The sequence below is a fragment of the Saccharomycodes ludwigii genome, chromosome II, assembly GCF_020623625.1.
Source record: "Saccharomycodes ludwigii strain NBRC 1722 chromosome II, whole genome shotgun sequence".
Taxonomy (NCBI): Eukaryota; Fungi; Ascomycota; class Saccharomycetes; order Saccharomycodales; family Saccharomycodaceae; genus Saccharomycodes; species Saccharomycodes ludwigii.
In genome coordinates this window covers 507,033-525,241 of record NC_060201.1, presented here as the reverse complement: position 1 = coordinate 525,241, position 18,209 = coordinate 507,033, and the positions used below count along the sequence as shown (strand labels likewise).

The 18,209-nt window shown below is 33.6% G+C and overlaps 7 protein-coding genes across 7 annotated transcripts; 3 read left to right on the top strand and 4 right to left on the bottom strand.

Moving 5' to 3' along the window:
• Nucleotides 1–163: 163 nt before the first annotated feature.
• On the bottom strand, nt 164–2,668 carry RRN6 (Rrn6p; the record flags this gene model as incomplete). Its single annotated transcript, XM_046079917.1, has 1 exon — nt 164–2,668. One exon carries the CDS (start codon nt 2,666–2,668, stop codon nt 164–166), a length of 2,505 nt encoding a protein of 834 aa, XP_045935679.1.
• A 417-nt stretch (nt 2,669–3,085) lies between these two features.
• Nucleotides 3,086–5,155, bottom strand: TRP5 (tryptophan synthase TRP5; the record flags this gene model as incomplete). The annotated part of the gene is made up of 1 exon (XM_046079918.1): nt 3,086–5,155. One exon carries the CDS (start codon nt 5,153–5,155, stop codon nt 3,086–3,088), a length of 2,070 nt encoding a protein of 689 aa, XP_045935678.1.
• Nucleotides 5,156–5,684: 529 nt separating this feature from the next.
• Nucleotides 5,685–7,814, top strand: SCDLUD_001517 (uncharacterized protein; the record flags this gene model as incomplete). Its single annotated transcript, XM_046079919.1, has 1 exon — nt 5,685–7,814. The coding sequence occupies one exon, from the start codon at nt 5,685–5,687 to the stop codon at nt 7,812–7,814; it is 2,130 nt and encodes a 709-aa protein (XP_045935677.1).
• Nucleotides 7,815–7,969: 155 nt separating this feature from the next.
• Nucleotides 7,970–9,991, bottom strand: CDH1 (Cdh1p; the record flags this gene model as incomplete). Its single annotated transcript, XM_046079920.1, has 1 exon — nt 7,970–9,991. One exon carries the CDS (start codon nt 9,989–9,991, stop codon nt 7,970–7,972), a length of 2,022 nt encoding a protein of 673 aa, XP_045935676.1.
• Nucleotides 9,992–11,191: 1,200 nt separating this feature from the next.
• On the bottom strand, nt 11,192–11,848 carry ERP1 (Erp1p; the record flags this gene model as incomplete). The annotated part of the gene is made up of 1 exon (XM_046079921.1): nt 11,192–11,848. The coding sequence occupies one exon, from the start codon at nt 11,846–11,848 to the stop codon at nt 11,192–11,194; it is 657 nt and encodes a 218-aa protein (XP_045935675.1).
• A 504-nt stretch (nt 11,849–12,352) lies between these two features.
• On the top strand, nt 12,353–13,771 carry SWD1 (COMPASS subunit protein SWD1; the record flags this gene model as incomplete). The annotated part of the gene is made up of 1 exon (XM_046079922.1): nt 12,353–13,771. One exon carries the CDS (start codon nt 12,353–12,355, stop codon nt 13,769–13,771), a length of 1,419 nt encoding a protein of 472 aa, XP_045935674.1.
• A 565-nt stretch (nt 13,772–14,336) lies between these two features.
• VPS8 (CORVET complex membrane-binding subunit VPS8) lies at nt 14,337–18,176 on the top strand (the record flags this gene model as incomplete). Its single annotated transcript, XM_046079923.1, has 1 exon — nt 14,337–18,176. The coding sequence occupies one exon, from the start codon at nt 14,337–14,339 to the stop codon at nt 18,174–18,176; it is 3,840 nt and encodes a 1,279-aa protein (XP_045935673.1).
• Between the last annotated feature and the right edge of the window lie 33 nt (nt 18,177–18,209).

Sequence of the window (18,209 nt, the reverse complement as noted above, 5' to 3'; positions counted from 1 at the left end):
CAAGCAACATATAATGCATATATTTTTAAAACAAAAATTAAGTATGAAAAAAATAGAAAAAAAAAAAAAAAAAAAATAAAAGTCTAGAATTACAATTATATCATTAGCTAAATAAGCTTTTTCTTTTAAATAATAACGGTAAATTATAAAACAGCACAATGCTTTAAAAAAACCCTTTTTTCAGTTTCTTCTTTTTCTTCTTAGCAGCAGTTGTCGTTGATTGCTGTGATGATGAAAGTGAAAATGCAGGTGCCATTATGTTGGGCAAAGTAGATTGGGAGTTTTGCGTGGCTTTTCTTTTTTTTGAGCTTGATTTTATCTGGGAAGATTTGACCAAAGGTGGCTGGGATGATATTGTAATAAATGGCGTTGTCAAACTAGATGCAATATTTTGTTTAATATCACTAACATCGTCAGTCTCAGAATTCTGTGTATTATTAGTATTATTATTATTATTATTATCATCATAACGATCAGTATCCCACAAATTTAACACTCCAGCATATGTGTCGCTAAGTTTAACAACATCGTTTTGTATCATTTTCTTTAAGAAATTTTCTTTGTAAATAGCACACGATTCCAAAACCATGTCTCTGAGCATATGATTAATATCACAGGCAGATTCGTTGGGTAAAATAGTTTCCATGCATTGCGCCAATTTGTAAAAGAAACTGGAAAAGCTTGATATGTCTTCCTTGCAAAATATATTAAACGAAAGAAGTGGGCTTGTGAATAAATATGCTGTAGAATAATGTTCGATTAGTTGCCCTAAAAAGGATTCAAATTCAGCCGGATCCTCTATAGCAGATGAAATATTTGCCAATTCACCAATTGATTTTATACTATCAATCAAAGTGTCCAATTCTTTGGAAAGTCTAAAGCCATAGGACTCTAAAGTATCTACATCATTACAAACAATTCTATTTTCCCTTAAAACATCCTCTTTTATTGTATGGAATAATTCAACAAGCTTTTTATCACAAAAAAGTTTCTTTTCATGGCTTGTAAGCTTAAAACCGGTTATATCCTTAATACATATGCCACTCACAAACGAAACACCACTTTCATTATCATCCAAATCAAATTTCAAATCTAAAATACATTCATCTAGTCTAAACAAAACACTTATTTTGTTATCTGATTCATCGGTCTTTACTGCAGTTAATTCAAGGTATTCTATTCCCCCCTTAACAATTAAAACCGAAGGTTTATTCTTCAAAATTATTTCCGATGTGTCTCTATCAAACTCGAAGGTTAAAATATTAACTAAGTGTGTATTTTTTGAATAAATCACAACGGCCAAAGCACCGGTTTCTAGTAAAATAGCAGAGACTCTTCCATCGTCTGTATTAGTGAAATAGTGTTTCCAAGAAATTTCTCTACTAATGGCATGTGAAGAATTACCTGTTTTTAATATGATCACCTCCCTCGTTGTTAAACATACCGTCCATTCATCACTGATTCTAAAAATATCCAATATTCTTGACCAAGTTTTGTTCTGGGAAATATGCTTTTCACTACCTTCGTCCATCTGAACAGAAACAATCTTTGATCTATCCATAACTAATAAAGAATTAAAGTTACCACCCCATAATATTCTTCTCCATGTATAATCAAGTTCTTCAGGATCAAAGATAGTACCGAGGTTGTTGTTTGATAGATGCACTAGCAATTCGTTGCTTGGCGTTGTCTTTATTTTCCCACATACCCAATTGCCTATAGAATCTACAAGCGCAAATTGTGTCTTATCCCACGGATTAAATGAAACATCCACGAATGGATTGTCTTGAAAAGCCACCGGTAGCAAAGGCACGGATTGGATCACATCTAAAAAGCCCTTGGCTATTTTAACTATTCTTAAAAACAAAACGATACCTGTCTCCAAAACAACTGTTATTATATCGGAGTAGCTCATGGTTATCTTGCATATGGGTGCTATTGCAATTTTCTTTATATCAGAACTGAAAAACACCCTATTTTCCAAACCAGATGCCAACTCTTTTATTACCAAGCCTGAGGTATTCTGCGTCGATCTATAACATACTAGCTCTCTTGGATTTCTAGACAAACGCAAATCACTCGTTGTCTGTATATATCCCCTTGTGAAATAATTGCTATCAAGTTCCAAGTTGAACTCTGGCACAGATTTTTCCGCTTCTAATATTTCTGACCTCAGATGTGGATCATGAAGTAATGGATTATATTCAGCATACGCTGTCGTTTTCTCTGGGGAACCATCAAACGTCATCATCTTCCTCTTAACATTTGGGACCTTTGAATGAACTTTACCCCTTGTTGAATCGCCATCCCAGGTGTACATAAATGAAAATGTCGAGTCAAGTTTTTGGTCACTTTCATAATCAACAATATCTTCACTTTGTTCATCAGTACTTATACGATCATCCTTAGAAAGATTTAAATAAATTTCAGGGACCAATGTTTTAATTCTTGGTTTTTTGCTGCTCGGCGATATAAATGAGCCATTACTAATTTTCCAGCTCTCTTTTACATTACTACTGTTGCTATTGGTGGTGTTATTGTCCTTGAGAAGGGATTCTAAGCTTTTCAATTTGTAAACATTTGATATGTTGCTTCCTATATCCAACTGCACACCCCTTCCTAAATAATGAGGAAACTCAGCTTCTTGTTTTATTGCGTTGCGAGGCATTTATCAAATTCAGAATTTAGAACAACCGGAAGAAGAAAGAAAAAAAAAAAAAAAAAAAGGAAAAAAAAAATTGAAATTAAAATGTGGATATAGACATATATGCTTATATTCGATTCCAGTATGTGTTTAAACAGTTAAATGTAGAAAGAAATATTAAGTGAAGAGTTAAAAAAAAACATGCTTTTAGTTAGGTAGAATGTTTTGTTGCATGATGTATTTTTTACTTTTTTAAAAAAAAAAAAAAAAAAAAAAAAAGAAACAATCGTATATACTAATATTGTTTGCAAAAACTCACTACAAAGAAAAACCCTTTTTAAAAAAAAAAAAATAAAAATTAAGTTGCCTAATATATATAAATAAACAAATACATGTCAGTTACATTTATTAAATACACATAAATATATAGATACACACCTTTCAAGCACTTGGATCTTCTTCAAATCTTAAATCCCAACCAATCTTTGGACCTAATTTTGGCAAAACCTCAGCAACACTTTGTACATCTTTGTCACCTCTTCCAGAAACATTGATGACTATATGCTGATCTTTGGACATAGTTTTTGCCAACTGAACACCACCGTAAATGGCATGGGATGATTCTAAAGCTGGAATAATACCTTCCAATTGAGACAATAAACGGAAACCTTCCAAAGCCTGAGCGTCAGTAGCAGCAATGAACTGAGCACGCCCAGAAGCTTTCCAATAAGCTAGTTCTGGTCCAACACCTGGATAATCTAAACCAGCAGAAACACTATGAGTATCGTGAATTTGTCCATCATTGTCTTGCAAAACATAAGTCTTGACACCATGAAAAACACCTGGTCTTCCAGCAGTTAAAGTGGCAGAATGGTAGGCTGTGTCTAAACCATCACCACCGGCTTCAACACCCAACATTTTGACCCCAGTGTCTTTTTCAAATGGAGAAAACATACCGGTACTGTTGGAACCACCACCGACACAGGCAACAACTGCATCCGGTAGTTTGCCATTGTTTAATTCTTTGAACTGCTCTTTAGTTTCTTGACCGATAACACTTTGGAAAGTACGGACCAAGGTTGGGTATGGATGTGGGCCAATAGCAGATCCGACAACATAATGTGTGGTTTTCAAGTGGGAAACCCAGTAACGGAAGGCTTCTGACGTGGCATCCCTTAAAGTCTTTGTACCGTTAGTGACTGCAACGACATTGGCACCTAAAATCCTCATTCTGAAAACATTTAAAGCTTGACGACGAACATCTTCAGCTCCCATGAAGACAGTACACGATAAACCAAATTTGGCGCAAGCAGTAGCGGTGGCAACACCATGTTGGCCGGCACCAGTTTCTGCAATAATTTGTGTTTTCCCCAACCTTTTAGCGATTAGAATTTGAGCCAAAGCGTTGTTGATTTTGTGAGAACCAGTATGATTTAAATCTTCTCTTTTTAACCAAATGTTAGCACCACCACAATAATCAGTTAGTCTTTCCGCCTTATGCAAGGAGGATGGACGACCCATGTATGGATACAAACTCCTAAACTCTTCCCAGAATTTTGGATCAGCAATAGCACTTTCAAAAGCTTCTTCCAGTTCTCTTAAACAAGCATGTAATGCTTCTGGAACATATTGACCACCAAATTCACCAAAGGTACTAGAATGTTTGTGTTCCTCTTGGAAGTCAATTGGCTTGGCCTGGTTGTTAGCAGCCTCCTTAATTGAATTTTGTTTCCATTCTTCAAATTCTTGTGGCGTTAAAATTTTGTGCTTCTTGTTGTTTAATATTTCTTCAACATAACTTTTGACAGCATTATACCTCTCTTCAGTGGTTTTTTTCTCAGCAACCAAGGAAACAATCTTGGAACCAATCACTACACCATCAGCAGACTTACCGACATTTACGAAATGTTCTCTAGTAGAAACACCGAAACCAACAGCAATTGGAATATCTGGGCCAGCATATTTTCTAACTCGAGAACACAATTCATTCAAATGGTTGGTAGCAACGCTCTTGTCTTGAACCCCAGTGGTGCCCATTCTGGAAACAACATATATAAAGGAGTCAGCTAATTCACCGGCCAACACTTTTAATCTGCTATCAGTAGTACTAGGAGCCACCAAGGGGATTAAACTTAAACCATACTTAACACAATATTGTCTGAATTTAATAGCCTCTTCTGGTGGTAAATCAACAATAATAAAACCACTGGCACCTGCTTCAGCAGCATCCTTTACGAATTTTTCTTCACCATAGTTCAAAAGTGGGTTATAATAGCCCATTAAAATAACTGGAACAGTGACACCTTCCTTTCTGGAGTCACGTAAAAACTTCAAAGTATCAGCAATGGTGACATTATTATTTAAAGAGGTAGTGTCTGCCATTTGGATAACTGGACCATCGGCAATGGGATCACTAAATGGTAGTCCCAATTCAATAATATCAACGCCACCGTCTTGGAAGGCTTTCATAATTGGAAGTGTATCATCGACAGTAGGATATCCAGCTGTCATAAACGTGAGTAAGGCACTTCTATTTTCTTTTTTTGCCTGGTCGAATGTATATTTTAGTAACTTTGACATTTTTTTTTTTTTTTTTGTTTCTTATTAATTGCTTGCTTAATTGCTTGTTCTTTTTAGCTTTTCTTTTATACAAGTGGAGCTAACAAAAGATGTTAAAAAAAAAAAAAAAAAAGAGAAGGGATGTAAGTTATGTATATATGAATAAATAAAGTTTTTTTTTTTTTTTTTTTTTATCTTTTTTTCAAAATCTGCACAAAGAAGAAGAAAAAACTTTACTTATTTCGAATCAACATACAAAAATGACTCATATCATTATTACAAAGCTATTTTACAATATATAACAAAACACTCGTGTAAAGTGACCATAAACGGCTATTTTAAACGCATTTGGATCCTAACAATCCCGAAACTTTCTTCTTCTTCCTTTATAAAGAAACCTCCCTCTCGTTATCTAATTTCGAAGGAAAAAAAAAAAAAAAAAAAAAAATTAGAGCTAGTACTCATAGCACAAATATTGACTATGGTAATAGGGAAAAAGGGCATTAAAAGAAAACGGAAAATAACTAGTTGCGTTTACTGTTATCAACATAAAGTTAAGTGTGATCGTCAAACTCCCAAATGTTCCAATTGTGTAAAATATAATCTTGACCAATGCCTTTACGGACTTGAACGACCTGAATCGAATAATAGCAAAAAAATAGATAAAACTTTTACCCTTACTAATTCAAAGAATCACAAAGTCAGTAAAAATCCACGAGCGAATATTACTCTAACTAATTATGAACCAACAGTTTTCAAATCTAAAACATTGGCCCCATTTTTCACCGAATCTGTTAAGCAAGAATTATTGCTAACCAATAGTGTTACTACCGATAGTAATACCAATGGGTCTCAACTGTTAAATTTTGTTAATAATTGGGATCGACTTGATATTAGCAAGATAATAGATTTAATACCCAAGTCAGAAAATGAATTAACTGGTTCAACTAACACATTTTTCAACAATATCCATCCGATTATCCCCATTTTGGACCAAAATATCATAACAAGACTAGTTAAAAACAGCTGTGCCAGCATGTCTGCCAATAATTCAAAAATAGATATTTCTGACTTGATACTAATTTTTACTATACTATTTACCACTTCTTACACAAATAGAATAACCAATACCACTAAAAAATCCACAGAGGATCTCTTTAATCAATACTACAATGCATACCGATCATTATTGGATATCAGTGGTTCCTTGGAATATGGAACACCACGGTTAGGTATATTGCAATCCATGGTTATCATCTCATTTGTCATGGATCCCAATATGAGACACTGTTGCGATAAATCCGCCTTTTTCATTAGGCAGGCGCAACAGTTGGGAATAAATAAATCGCCGGGAAGATTGCAAACCATGCTTTGGCATTTTATACTTTATATGGAAGGGTCTTCCTCGGTAGTTAATGGTATGCCATTCTTAAGCCCGAATTATTTTTACGACGAAGTTGAGTTGCCCTCTTTAGATATTTTGGATAAAAAACATTATTACATGGCTTTTACTGTTGGAAGATTTATAATTAATGAAAAATTCAGGCTTATTATGGATATTAATGATAGCAACACAATATCAATGGACGATATTGTAAATCTGTATGGCGAAATAAACAAACTATGCGACTCCATTTGTAAGAACAATTCAATTTATGGAAGATATTTTTCAAGCACCCTTTATATTTTTTTGTATAGGGTACACTTAAGATATATGAAACTGCTAATTCTATCAGATAAGGAAAATTCAAATGATACGTTTATTTCTAGGGATGAACAACACAAAGAAGGGTCTCTTAACAGTGATACAACCGATTTTAGTAAGGAAAAAAAAATAACCAAAAGATTCTCTGAGATCGGGCTAAAAAGTATTTTAGGTGACAATGCCCACACCAATACAGGCATTGTAGAAATTTCGATTTTATTACTCTTCCATACTTGTATTAGATTACAAAAAACGCAGAAAAGCGCTGCCAGTAGTTCCAATAACAGCAATGTGCTCAGTAATTTTTTATGGTACACTTTAGGTTCGACTCCTATGCAGTATTTATTTGTTGTTATCAAAGACTTATATAACAACAATAGGGCGAAAAAAGGCAAGAATAGCTTCGAGTATGCTTTTCTAAATTTAGGTCCTCATGTGCTACAATCTATTCCAACTGAGGTATTAAACATAGTTTCATCGAACGTGGCCTGTGCAGCTTATTATCCATATTTGTTAGTGGATGTGGTTATCATGTTATTAGAAACCCACCTGCTGCATTTATGGACCGAGGATTATGTAAATAAATTTATATTAGTTAAATATCTCAAGGGTAAAGTTTGGGAAGCTAATTCAGAACACATACAAGAATATTTAGACGGAAATTATACAGTGCCCGATTTTTTTAAACCATTTGTTTCTGTTAAGGAGCTGCAACAGGAAAAAAGGAATACCAGAGACAGCAATGAAAGGCCATTGCCATTATCATCAGAATATCGTCTCAATGGCAAGCAAGAGGACCTTTTTGTTGCAAATAATGTCGACAACAATACTAACAACAAAGTGTCTGATATTATAGACCAGCTTATCTATGAAGAGGACTTTTTTAATTGGACTTTGGACCTTTAGAATGAAATTGGGGTAAAAAGTGTAAAAACAAAAAAAAACATAATCCTACATTATTTATTTTAACGACTTTATATAGACCTAAAGATACACATATTATGTATATATTAAACAAATAAATAAAATTAAATAAGCGGTGTTTCACACTATCGTTACCGCTATCTTAACTTATTAAACGAACTCAGTAGACCTGTTTCCATAGTTGGCTTTTTCACCTTTTCAAACAATTTCCAATATCTCAAAGTTTCGTCCCCAGCACCTGAAACCACAGTGGTACCATCAGCAGATAAAGTTAAATGCAACACTCTAAAGCTATGCCCCTTCAAGGTAACGATTGGATTCATTGTTGGATAGTCCCATAGAGTTAGTTGAAAATTGGAATACCCATGTGTAGTCAAAATCTCATCCGTATTTTTGGACCATATCATGTTACAAATCTGAGACCCAGTGTCAAAGTCTTTTAACTTGGTGGAGCTGTTGACATTCCAAATTTTCAACCTTTTATCGGCAGTACCACCACCAGTTGCCAAAACACCTCGCTGGTGTGGAGACCAGGCCATAGCCTTCACTGCAGCCATGTGTTCAGTTATTCTCATAAATGGGGTTTTGCACGTTCCATCATAAACACAAACAACATTGTCATTACCCCCTGAAGCTAGCTTATTTTCTGCAGGATTCCAACGAAGCCCACAAACTTCTTGACTATGTGTTTTTATTGTTTCAAAAAATGGATTGGCCATCCTAACGTCTCTATGGAAAATATTAGCATCTTTGCTTCCCGTTGTTAGAATATGGTTATTCCAAGTCAAACAAGAAACTCTGTCAACATGCCCTGAAAGTGTTCGTATACATCTTCTTTTAACCACATCGTATATTTCTACTAAACCATTAGATAATCCAACGGCTAAATGAGAACCTGCATCCACCCAACTCACACTTGTGTATTGAGCTTCGTCGTTGGTGCAAAGTTGGAAAATTTCGTTTGTGTTATTGTCAGTTAAAAACACGGAGGAACCCAAAACCACTGCCAAAAGATCAGTACAACTCCAGTCTATCAAATCGTAATAAAAATCATCTGCTAATCCGGGCGCATCCAAAACACGATATGGAACTTTGGGTATATCTCTGTATTTGCTATTGGGCGTTAATAACAACCTCTTAGAGTCCGGCCTAACAGGGGTGTCACTTGTGTCAAAAAAGGAGTCACTTAGCAACTTTCTTCTATCTTTTCTCTTGGCTGTGGAGTCCGTATATGTTAATAGGTTTGCCCCCTGTGTATGACTTGATGTTGGTTTTTTCCTATTACTGGTTTGGGAATTCAACAATCTATTTGCTAACAACAAATCATAATCATAATCATAATCATCATCATCATCAGCATTATCATTATCATTATCATTATCATCATCCCGATTACCACCACCATTATTAATGCCAGTTAAATCCTCAGTATTGTCCATGCTGTTTCCCATTACACCATGTGTTGGTGTACTGTTTAAATTGGTGGTATTTAGTATTGTGTTCCTTTTTCTAGCAAGGCTAATCATGTCTATAGTGGAACCTGCGGAACTGCCAGCACTTTTGTCTAACTTATCGCCAAATAACTCATTTTTTAAGATCACATCAAACATATGATTTGCGTGTTTTTCTTTTTGATATTCAATTTGATTGTCTGAATCTGCGTCTAACTTCCTATTTGCCAAGCCCCTTTGGCTTCCAATTGATATTGCAGAATTTAAATCAATTTCCGTTCTTTTAGGTAGAAATCTGTCTGTGAAATAAGTCACATTTCCGGAAGAGTAATCTACAGTAAATGACCTGCTTTTTTTAACTGGCGAGGACAATATGTTGGAATTGTGACCTAAAGCTTTGGTTCCATAATGGTCGTCATCATCATTGTCGGTACCAAAATTACTCATGTTTAATCTTTTTCGTGGGCTGCTCAGAGATTTTGTTGGGGAAGAAAAGGGAGAATTATTACTAGCGCTGGCAATATTACCACTATCATTAATAATTCTTCTATTTATATTGGCCCTTGGTGTATTTAAAACATCCTTGTTCGCGTTATCATTATCATTGCTGCTACTATTATATCTGCTATTGATGATAACATCAGGTTTATTTGGCGATGACTTAGGAGTATTATTAATGAAGGGATTTCTTAAAAACGGATTAGACATTGTTTGATAATTGTTTTCATATATCTGTGACAGTGAAGGAAGCAGAATTTAACGTATATATGCATATATCTTTAAGAACAACAGGAAAAAAGGGAAGAATATATATATATATATATATATGTAGTCTAAATAGATATACAAGTCAAACCAAGCCGGAGCAGGTTGGGAGTCTAAAAAAAAAAAAAAATAACCAAGCAAAAGCAAAACGCTTTAGGTTCAAAATTCATAAGAAAAAAAAAAGAGAAAAAAATATAAAATAAAAAGTTCAGCAATTGTAATTATTTTTACTAGTATAAATCACTTTAGCAGTTTGATATTATCAAAGCAATGTTTTTTTGCTCTGCGGCGTTATTTACAAAGTGATTTGAAAAATTGAAAAATAAAAAAAAATAACGAACAAATAGCACAAAAAATGAATTAATCAGCAAGAGAGAACTTTTTTTTTTTTTTTATTTTTTTTTGTTTTTGTTTTTGTTTGTTAGTCAAATATTTCCCAAAAGGTCATAGCCCCCCCCCTCCCCCTCCCCGCCAAAGCATTCCAATACGCTAGTCCACGGAACATCGGTACAACACAAAATAAAAAGGTTTGTCCGGTCTTATTGCGCTCAGTTCGGGTAACAAAGCGCACAAAGCTTAAAAACTAACTTTTTGTTGGATAAAAAAAAAAACTTTTTCTTTTTCAATATTAACACAAATAACAAGTTTAAATGAAATATATTGTGGAATAGGTGTAAACTGTATTGAACAAATCGCTAATCCAACCGTTCAATAGAATTACTTATATTATGTAATATACCTTTTAATATAAATGTATGACCTCAGTCTCTTTAACTTATGTAGAGACCCCCCCCTCCCCCTCCTATATAACTTAAGTAATGTTATGTTATATAAGGAAAGATAATATCTTTAAGAAAACAAGCATATGACGCAAAGGCAAATAGAACATAAAAATATACCCGTACGTTTATTCTCTCAACACCAGGATCAATCTGCTTTGTAAATTTCAATAGCTATACTAAGTTTTATCTTTTTTCTTAATGCTTCTACCGAGACATAATGCATACACACAAACACTCAAAGTATTATATAGCAATGATTAAATAATATTAACCGTAAATAAATAATCTAAGTTGTAATGAAATGAAATGAAATTGAAAAAAAAAAAAAAAAAAATGAAAAAAAAAAAAAAAAGAAATTAATCTACAAAATTTTTTGTTTAACAAAGAAGGTACGTAAATGCCTCAATTGCCAGACACAGGTAACCGCTAGTACAATCAATTGAATGATAGACCACCAAGCAACACGGGCGTTAACAGATTCCGATTTGTCTCTAAAAATAGACTCACGTTCCCTAACCAAAGCTTGTTCCCTCTTAATTTCTGATACTTTAGCATTTAAAATATTAACTTTAGCATGCAAGTTAGCAACGGTTCCCTTCTTTTTAGAATCCAATTCTAATTTAGAACCAATCTCAAATTGAATATCCAATTTAGATTTAGTCTTGGCCAACCAGCCGCCGGATTGCGGTTGGAAACAAATCTTGTGTTCACCAGAATCCAATGCAACAAATGTAAAATCACCAACAGCAGAACCCGTTTGATGAACAACTCTGTGATTATCATCAAAAACTTCTTCCACATCAATAACAAGACTGATTTCATCTCCAATAACATCTCTATAGGTCTGTGAATCTGAATTGTAAACTTGTAAAGAATAAGCTCCTGATAATAGAGTGTCTTTTGAAAGTTCTTTACTAAAACACTTACGATCACTTCCTGTGACATATAAATAAAAAGCGGAAGTCTGTTGAACTAAAACCAGTAAGAGAATAGTTAATTGTGACAATAATAACTTCATTGCTTGGCTATTTAATTTTATTTATTGGGGGTATTTTTTTTGGTTTTTTTTGGTTTTTTTTTTTTTGTTTTTTCCTCTTTACTTGTGTCTCTGATCTTTCAAATATTTTTTGATGAGTAAACAAATAAAGCGATCATAAAACTGATTTAGATATAGCAAATTGTTAAATAGCGTTTATACTAAAAAAAAAAAAAATATATTTACGATTTTGAGCTATGAAAAACAAAAATTCCTTTCTTTGTTGGAAAAAAAAAAACCAAAAAAAAAAAAAAAAAAAAAAAAAATAAATGAACACGTAAACACTTCAGTTCAAACATTGTAAACTTAAAATACTAAACATGTTGACAATTACTAAAAAAATAAACCCATCAATAAACGAGGGAAAAAAAAAACATTAATAACTAAAGATTGTATAAGTATATACATACGTATCTTATTTACAAAAAAATAAAAAAATAAAAAAATAAAAAAAATAAAAAAATAAAAAAATAAAAACAGGCCAATATGGCTTTAAATTTACTTTTACAAGATCCTTTTTCTGTATTGAAAGAATACCCAGAGACTCTAACTAATGTGCTGGAAAGTCCGTTTTATTCTGTTTGCTTAAAATTTAGTCCATGTGGTGATTATTTGGCTACTGGATGTGGAAATGGGGCAATCATTATTTATGATATGGATACTTATAAGCCCATTAAGATGTTAGGTAACAATAACCTGGGATGTAATTTAACTGGTCATGTGTCACCCATTCAGTCTATAGAATGGTCCAATTGTGGAAGATATCTTCTGACATCATCAAGAGACTGTACCATAAAATTATGGGACCTAGCTTGTAATAGTGGCACTAAATGCAACTGCTGTGAATATAGATTTGATTCTTTCCCATGGAAAACATCGTTTATACCCAATTGCGTAGACAAATGTTTTGTTTGTGTATTTGAAGAACATTTGCCCTTTATACTAGATTTTGGCGTAAATAATAATAACAATAAACCGGAAATTTACCCAATAATTGATACTGAAGATTTTCTTAATAAAGAAAATGAGCAATTGCTTCTTATTGACGATATAGAGTTGAAAAAATATGGATTTACTTTAAGTTTGTGTACTTGCGAACTACAGCAACAAGGCTCCGCATCTTCTAATATTCTAATAACAGGTACTTCAAAAGGATATATCACGGTTTTCCAGCAAATAACAAATGACTCGTCACAAAAACTGCATTACAAAATAACCAAAATAGATAAACTAGCAAATTCAACCATTAAAAATATAATAGTCTCTCAGTCAATGAGCAAGATGTGCATCAACTCGTCTGATAGAACAATAAGACAGTATGAAATACTAATATCTTCTGATAGTGCCACTCCTGTCTTTGAGATAATAGAATTGCAGCACAAATACCAAGACGTTATTAATAAATTGCAATGGAATCATATAGCGTTGGGGCCAAACACAGGAGAATACTTGGTTGCTTCTCCTCATGGGTCTACTGCGCGTGATCTTTATCTATGGGAAACAACCACAGGATCATTGGTTCGTGTTTTAGAGGGAGCTGCTGATGAAGAGTTACTATGTATTGATTGGAACTATTATAACATGTGCATAGCTAGCAACAGTCTTGAATCTGGAAATATATATATATGGTCTATTATAGTCCCACCAAAGTGGAGTGCATTGGCGCCTGACTTTGAGGAAATTGACGAAAACGTTGTATATATTGAGAAAGAAGACGAATTTGATGATATTGTTGATGTTGATGAAGAGAAAAGACAACAATGGAATAAAGAACAAGACATTGATTTGATCACCAGGGAAAGATACGATGTCCGTGGCAACGATCTTGGCGTCGAGAAATTTGTTATACCAGTGGATTATACCGATATAATAATGATGTTGCATCCATCTAACAGAGGGGATTAAAGCTTTTAATTTTTGGGCTATTTGCAATACAATCATACTATGCTGTGTCGATGCTATTGTTAATTATTTGATCTTATGCATTTTTATCATAATTAGAACGATTTTCTCGCACAAATGTATCACAATGGTAATTTTTTTTCATAGTTGGTATTTTTTTGCGATTGTGTAAATTTCTTTATAAAGATATACATATTATATACAGTTTAATTAATTTACAAAAAAAGAAAAAATTTAAAATATTACATAATCATATCTACTTTTTTTTTGCAAGATACGTTAAATCATTTGTTCTGTTATTATTACAATCTATTTTTGTTATCTATTTTTAAGTATTTTTAAGTATTTTTTTTTTTTTTTTTTTTTTTTTTCTTTTTTACGCCGCTGCTAGTAATAAAATAAAGTATATATGTTGTAAATTGCTTATTTCTTCTTTAGTACACCAACTTCAATGACTAAAATCAATTAATAAAATACAACAAAATAATCAAGCCAAAAAAAGAAAAAAAAAAAAAAAGAAAAAAAAAAAATGGAAAATAATGACCAACAACCCCGTGGGAAACTTGGCATGTTTGATATTTCCTTCAAATCCAATTGGGAAGACAAATATCTACTCAAACAAGACGATACAGACTCTGAACAACAATCATGTCAGGCAAACAGCAATCACCTTCTTTCAATGGATAATGATGAACAGTATTCTTTGCCAATAACTACAAAATGGGTAGACCTAGCAAAAGTTTATGAAAACATGTATGGCATACTAGAATTCCCACCACCAACAACTATATTCACTTCAAGCAGATGTATCGCACTGGGAACCAGTAAAGGCCATGTTTTGATTTATAATTATAGTCAATTCATCACACACGTATTAGTTCCAGAAGATCAAGAGTTTAGGTCACCAATCACAATGATTAACTTATCGCACGATGGAACTTATTTAGCAGCTGCCTGCAAGTCCGGTGATATATTTTTATGGGATTTGAACCGGCCACCCGAACCCACTTCAAGAGAAGAATCCTTTGAGAAAATACTCTCTATCCTTCATATTGTTGAACATAGAAACTCTGAAATTCTTAGTCTAGAATTTTTATCGAATAAGCATACCGGAATTGTTGTGAGCGATAATAAATTTAGGATGTTGTATCACAAAGGGTTCAGAAATGGGTTGTGGAAGTTAAAATACACCACCGCAGAAATCCCTACCGAGTCTCAAAATCTAGGTAATGACCGCATACTTGTAACGAAAGCACTACCCTTTCCCTATAAAATAAGGGGCGAGTGTATCGAAGATATTGTAGCAATATTGGATTTAAACAGTGTGAAGATACTTTCTTTCAAGAAAGCGAACTTGATACTATTTTATAAGACTTTTGATACCCCAATGCGGTCGGTTGGTGATTTGCTATGGAACATCGAAGATGATGGCGGTAAGTCTTTGTATGTCTCAAGAGATTCCTCAGTTTATCTTTTTAAATTTGCAGTTGATGAAACGAGCCTTGGATCTGGATTTACTTTAAAATCAACGAAAAAGTTTGAGCATGCGGAGTGTGTTGAAAAATTGTCCTTAATAAATAAATACATGGTATCTTTGTTAACCAGCTCGGGAAAAATTGAGTTGCTAGACATGTATTTGTGTGATCCAGCAAAAATAGCTAGCCGCATTGATATAGCAAAATTTTATCTTTTACAGCCGTTAAAGCTTTGTGTTTCATCTATTAACTCCCAAATTGCATTGTTAACAAATTCTTCATTAAAGATGGCAAAGTTCAATACGTGGTCCGAGACTATTTTAAGTTGTTTGCAACAAGGGAACATGTCAATGGCTTTACAAATACTAATGGAACTTTCCAGTGAGAATTGCACATCTTTTAGAATGATCCTAAAATTAGATAACGACCCTCGAATAATAAAAAAAGAACTAAATAGAACGTTTGAGTCACTTTCTTTGGCTATAATAGACCATCTCTCAAAACAAGATATAAATGATTCTGACCGTAGTCATAGCACTGCCCAGTTAGACAAGATTTTTGGTGAAATTATAGAAATAGATTCCAAATTAAATCCTAGAGAAATGCCTATTATTGAGCACTTAACTGAAAAAGAACTGAGTGACGAAATGGAGACCGTGTTTTTATCTAAACTTGTGACGTTCCTAGAACATGGCAGCCTTAACAAAGTTTTTCTTCCACCTTTGACTGTTAAAAAAATTATAAACTATTATGTAGGTGGTATGAACACAAAAGACACTAACCTGGCCCATATCCTTTCATGTCTAGTTTTCAAACTTGATCCCGTATGCTATGACATAGACCAATTGATCAAATGTTTAAATAAAATAGGTGCTTGGGATTTGATCTTGTATTTCTGGCCCAATGTTTTTAACGACTTTGTGTCTCCGTTCATTGAACTGCTATCAGAATTGGTTAGCCCAAGGGGCACATTCTTCAAAGGGGCCAGCCACGAAGAACTTCAATACTTACTTTTCCAATATCTTTATTATTCACTAAGCGGGCTAAGGTTTCCTAACAGTCAGACGCTTACAGAAGAAGAGGCCACTACTGTTAAAACAGCCTTGTATGGTGTTATATTTAATGGATCAACAATACGTTGGCCACAAGCCAGCAACGAAAAGTTGTGTGTCTTTTCCAAAGACTATGGTGAGCATGAGCCTGCTTATCCCTATTTCAAGTTTTTACTCCAGCTGGACCCATTGAAATGTTTAGCTTTGTTGAACTGTCTATTTGAAGACTCTTATTTTAACGGAATGGACAGTAGCGAATTTGGGACAACTGAAAGCAGACAAACAATCATTGACATTCTTTTGGGGATTGTTAATTCAAGTGAAGATTTGGATGAAAATATTGCAAAGTTGATAAGTGTTTTCATCTCAACCAATTACCCAAAATATCAACAATTTATTAGAATATCAACAAGAAATTGCCATGTCTTGATAAAAAATCTTTGCAAGAACAACATCTATAAACAGGACTCTGAACTAGGTGTAGAATGTTTGTTGTCGATGAAAAAGGTGCATTTTGATTTGGAGAAGTATATCCCCATTTTTTCAGAAAAAGGGTTTACCAGGGTGTTGTTTAGCATCTATAGAAGTGAACACAAATATGTGAATTGTTTAAAATTATACTTCCAGCTGGATTCCCCCAATGTTTTTGGTGTCCATTTGATCCCTCTTCTCGAAGAGGCTTTTTTGTATTTAAACACCGATCCCATTGAAAAACAATTATTGATAGACTCGCTTTTAGTAAACTTTGCAAAGTGTATCTCGGTTAATGCATCTCAGTTTGCTGTTGTATTGTGTAAATACTGTCCTTCTGCTTGTGCCCACATAACAAAAACCCTAGAACCAATAAGTGATGATGATAAAATTAAGTTTTTACGAAAAGTTTTGGAATATGAGGGTGTATCAATAATAAGTAATAAACTGTTGAGTCTGTACATCCAGTCCCTTTGTAAGGATTCAAAATATGAAAAAGAACTAAATGTTGTTTTATCGTCGATGGACCTGAAAACAACAGATATTAAAGAACTATTTGACATTTTAAAAGAGCACCAAAAATACACCTGTCTATTTGATGTGATGTTTAAGCTGCATTTTTATCCCAAAATAATCGACGAGTCGGAGATTTGTTTCAAGGATTATTTCGGTGACGAAAAAAGTTGTTCGACACTTAGCAAGGATATTTTGGAAAGGCTTTATTCCAGGGGACTAGCTGCTTGCATAGAAGCTTGCAGTATGGAGCTATGGTCTCGATTTCTTTTAATTTTCTTTTCTGCTTACCATATGCTAGGAGTAACTGACATCTGTACTGAAGAAAAAAGGAATTTTTGTATGGAAGCAATTCAACAAATCATATTGACATTATCTCTGAATGGGGAGAATGAAACCATCGATAAGGGAACAGAACAAATAACCGAAGGTGTACTGGATAAAAAAAATCTTATGTTGACCTCTGTTTTGACAAAAGTGCTAGAAAATAGTGAGTTTATTTTATCCAAGATTTCAAAAGTCAGACCAATTCTACAAAGTATTTTTATTAATTATACAATAGAACAGATATCTGCTCAGCTTATTTTAAGAATTTTCAATTCTGATTCCAAAATCCTAACTGACAATTATCAAAGATATTCGTTGAAGGGATGGATGTTGCTGAATAGAGAGTGTTTTGCTTGTGGTGAGGTTCTTTATGGTCCAGATATTGATAGAGAGGTTATTATCAACTGGTTGAAAACTGAAGGACAAAAGCTCACTGCGAAAGATGAAATTTTGCAATCTGAAGACTTGGATCTAATTGTTTTTCATTGTCTTCATGGGTTTCATAAACAATGTTTGAAAAAATTAGGACAAAATAATGGTAAATATAAATGTTTGCAATGTATTCCATAAGCGCAGGGGGTTTTTTTTTTAATTAAGACGGTA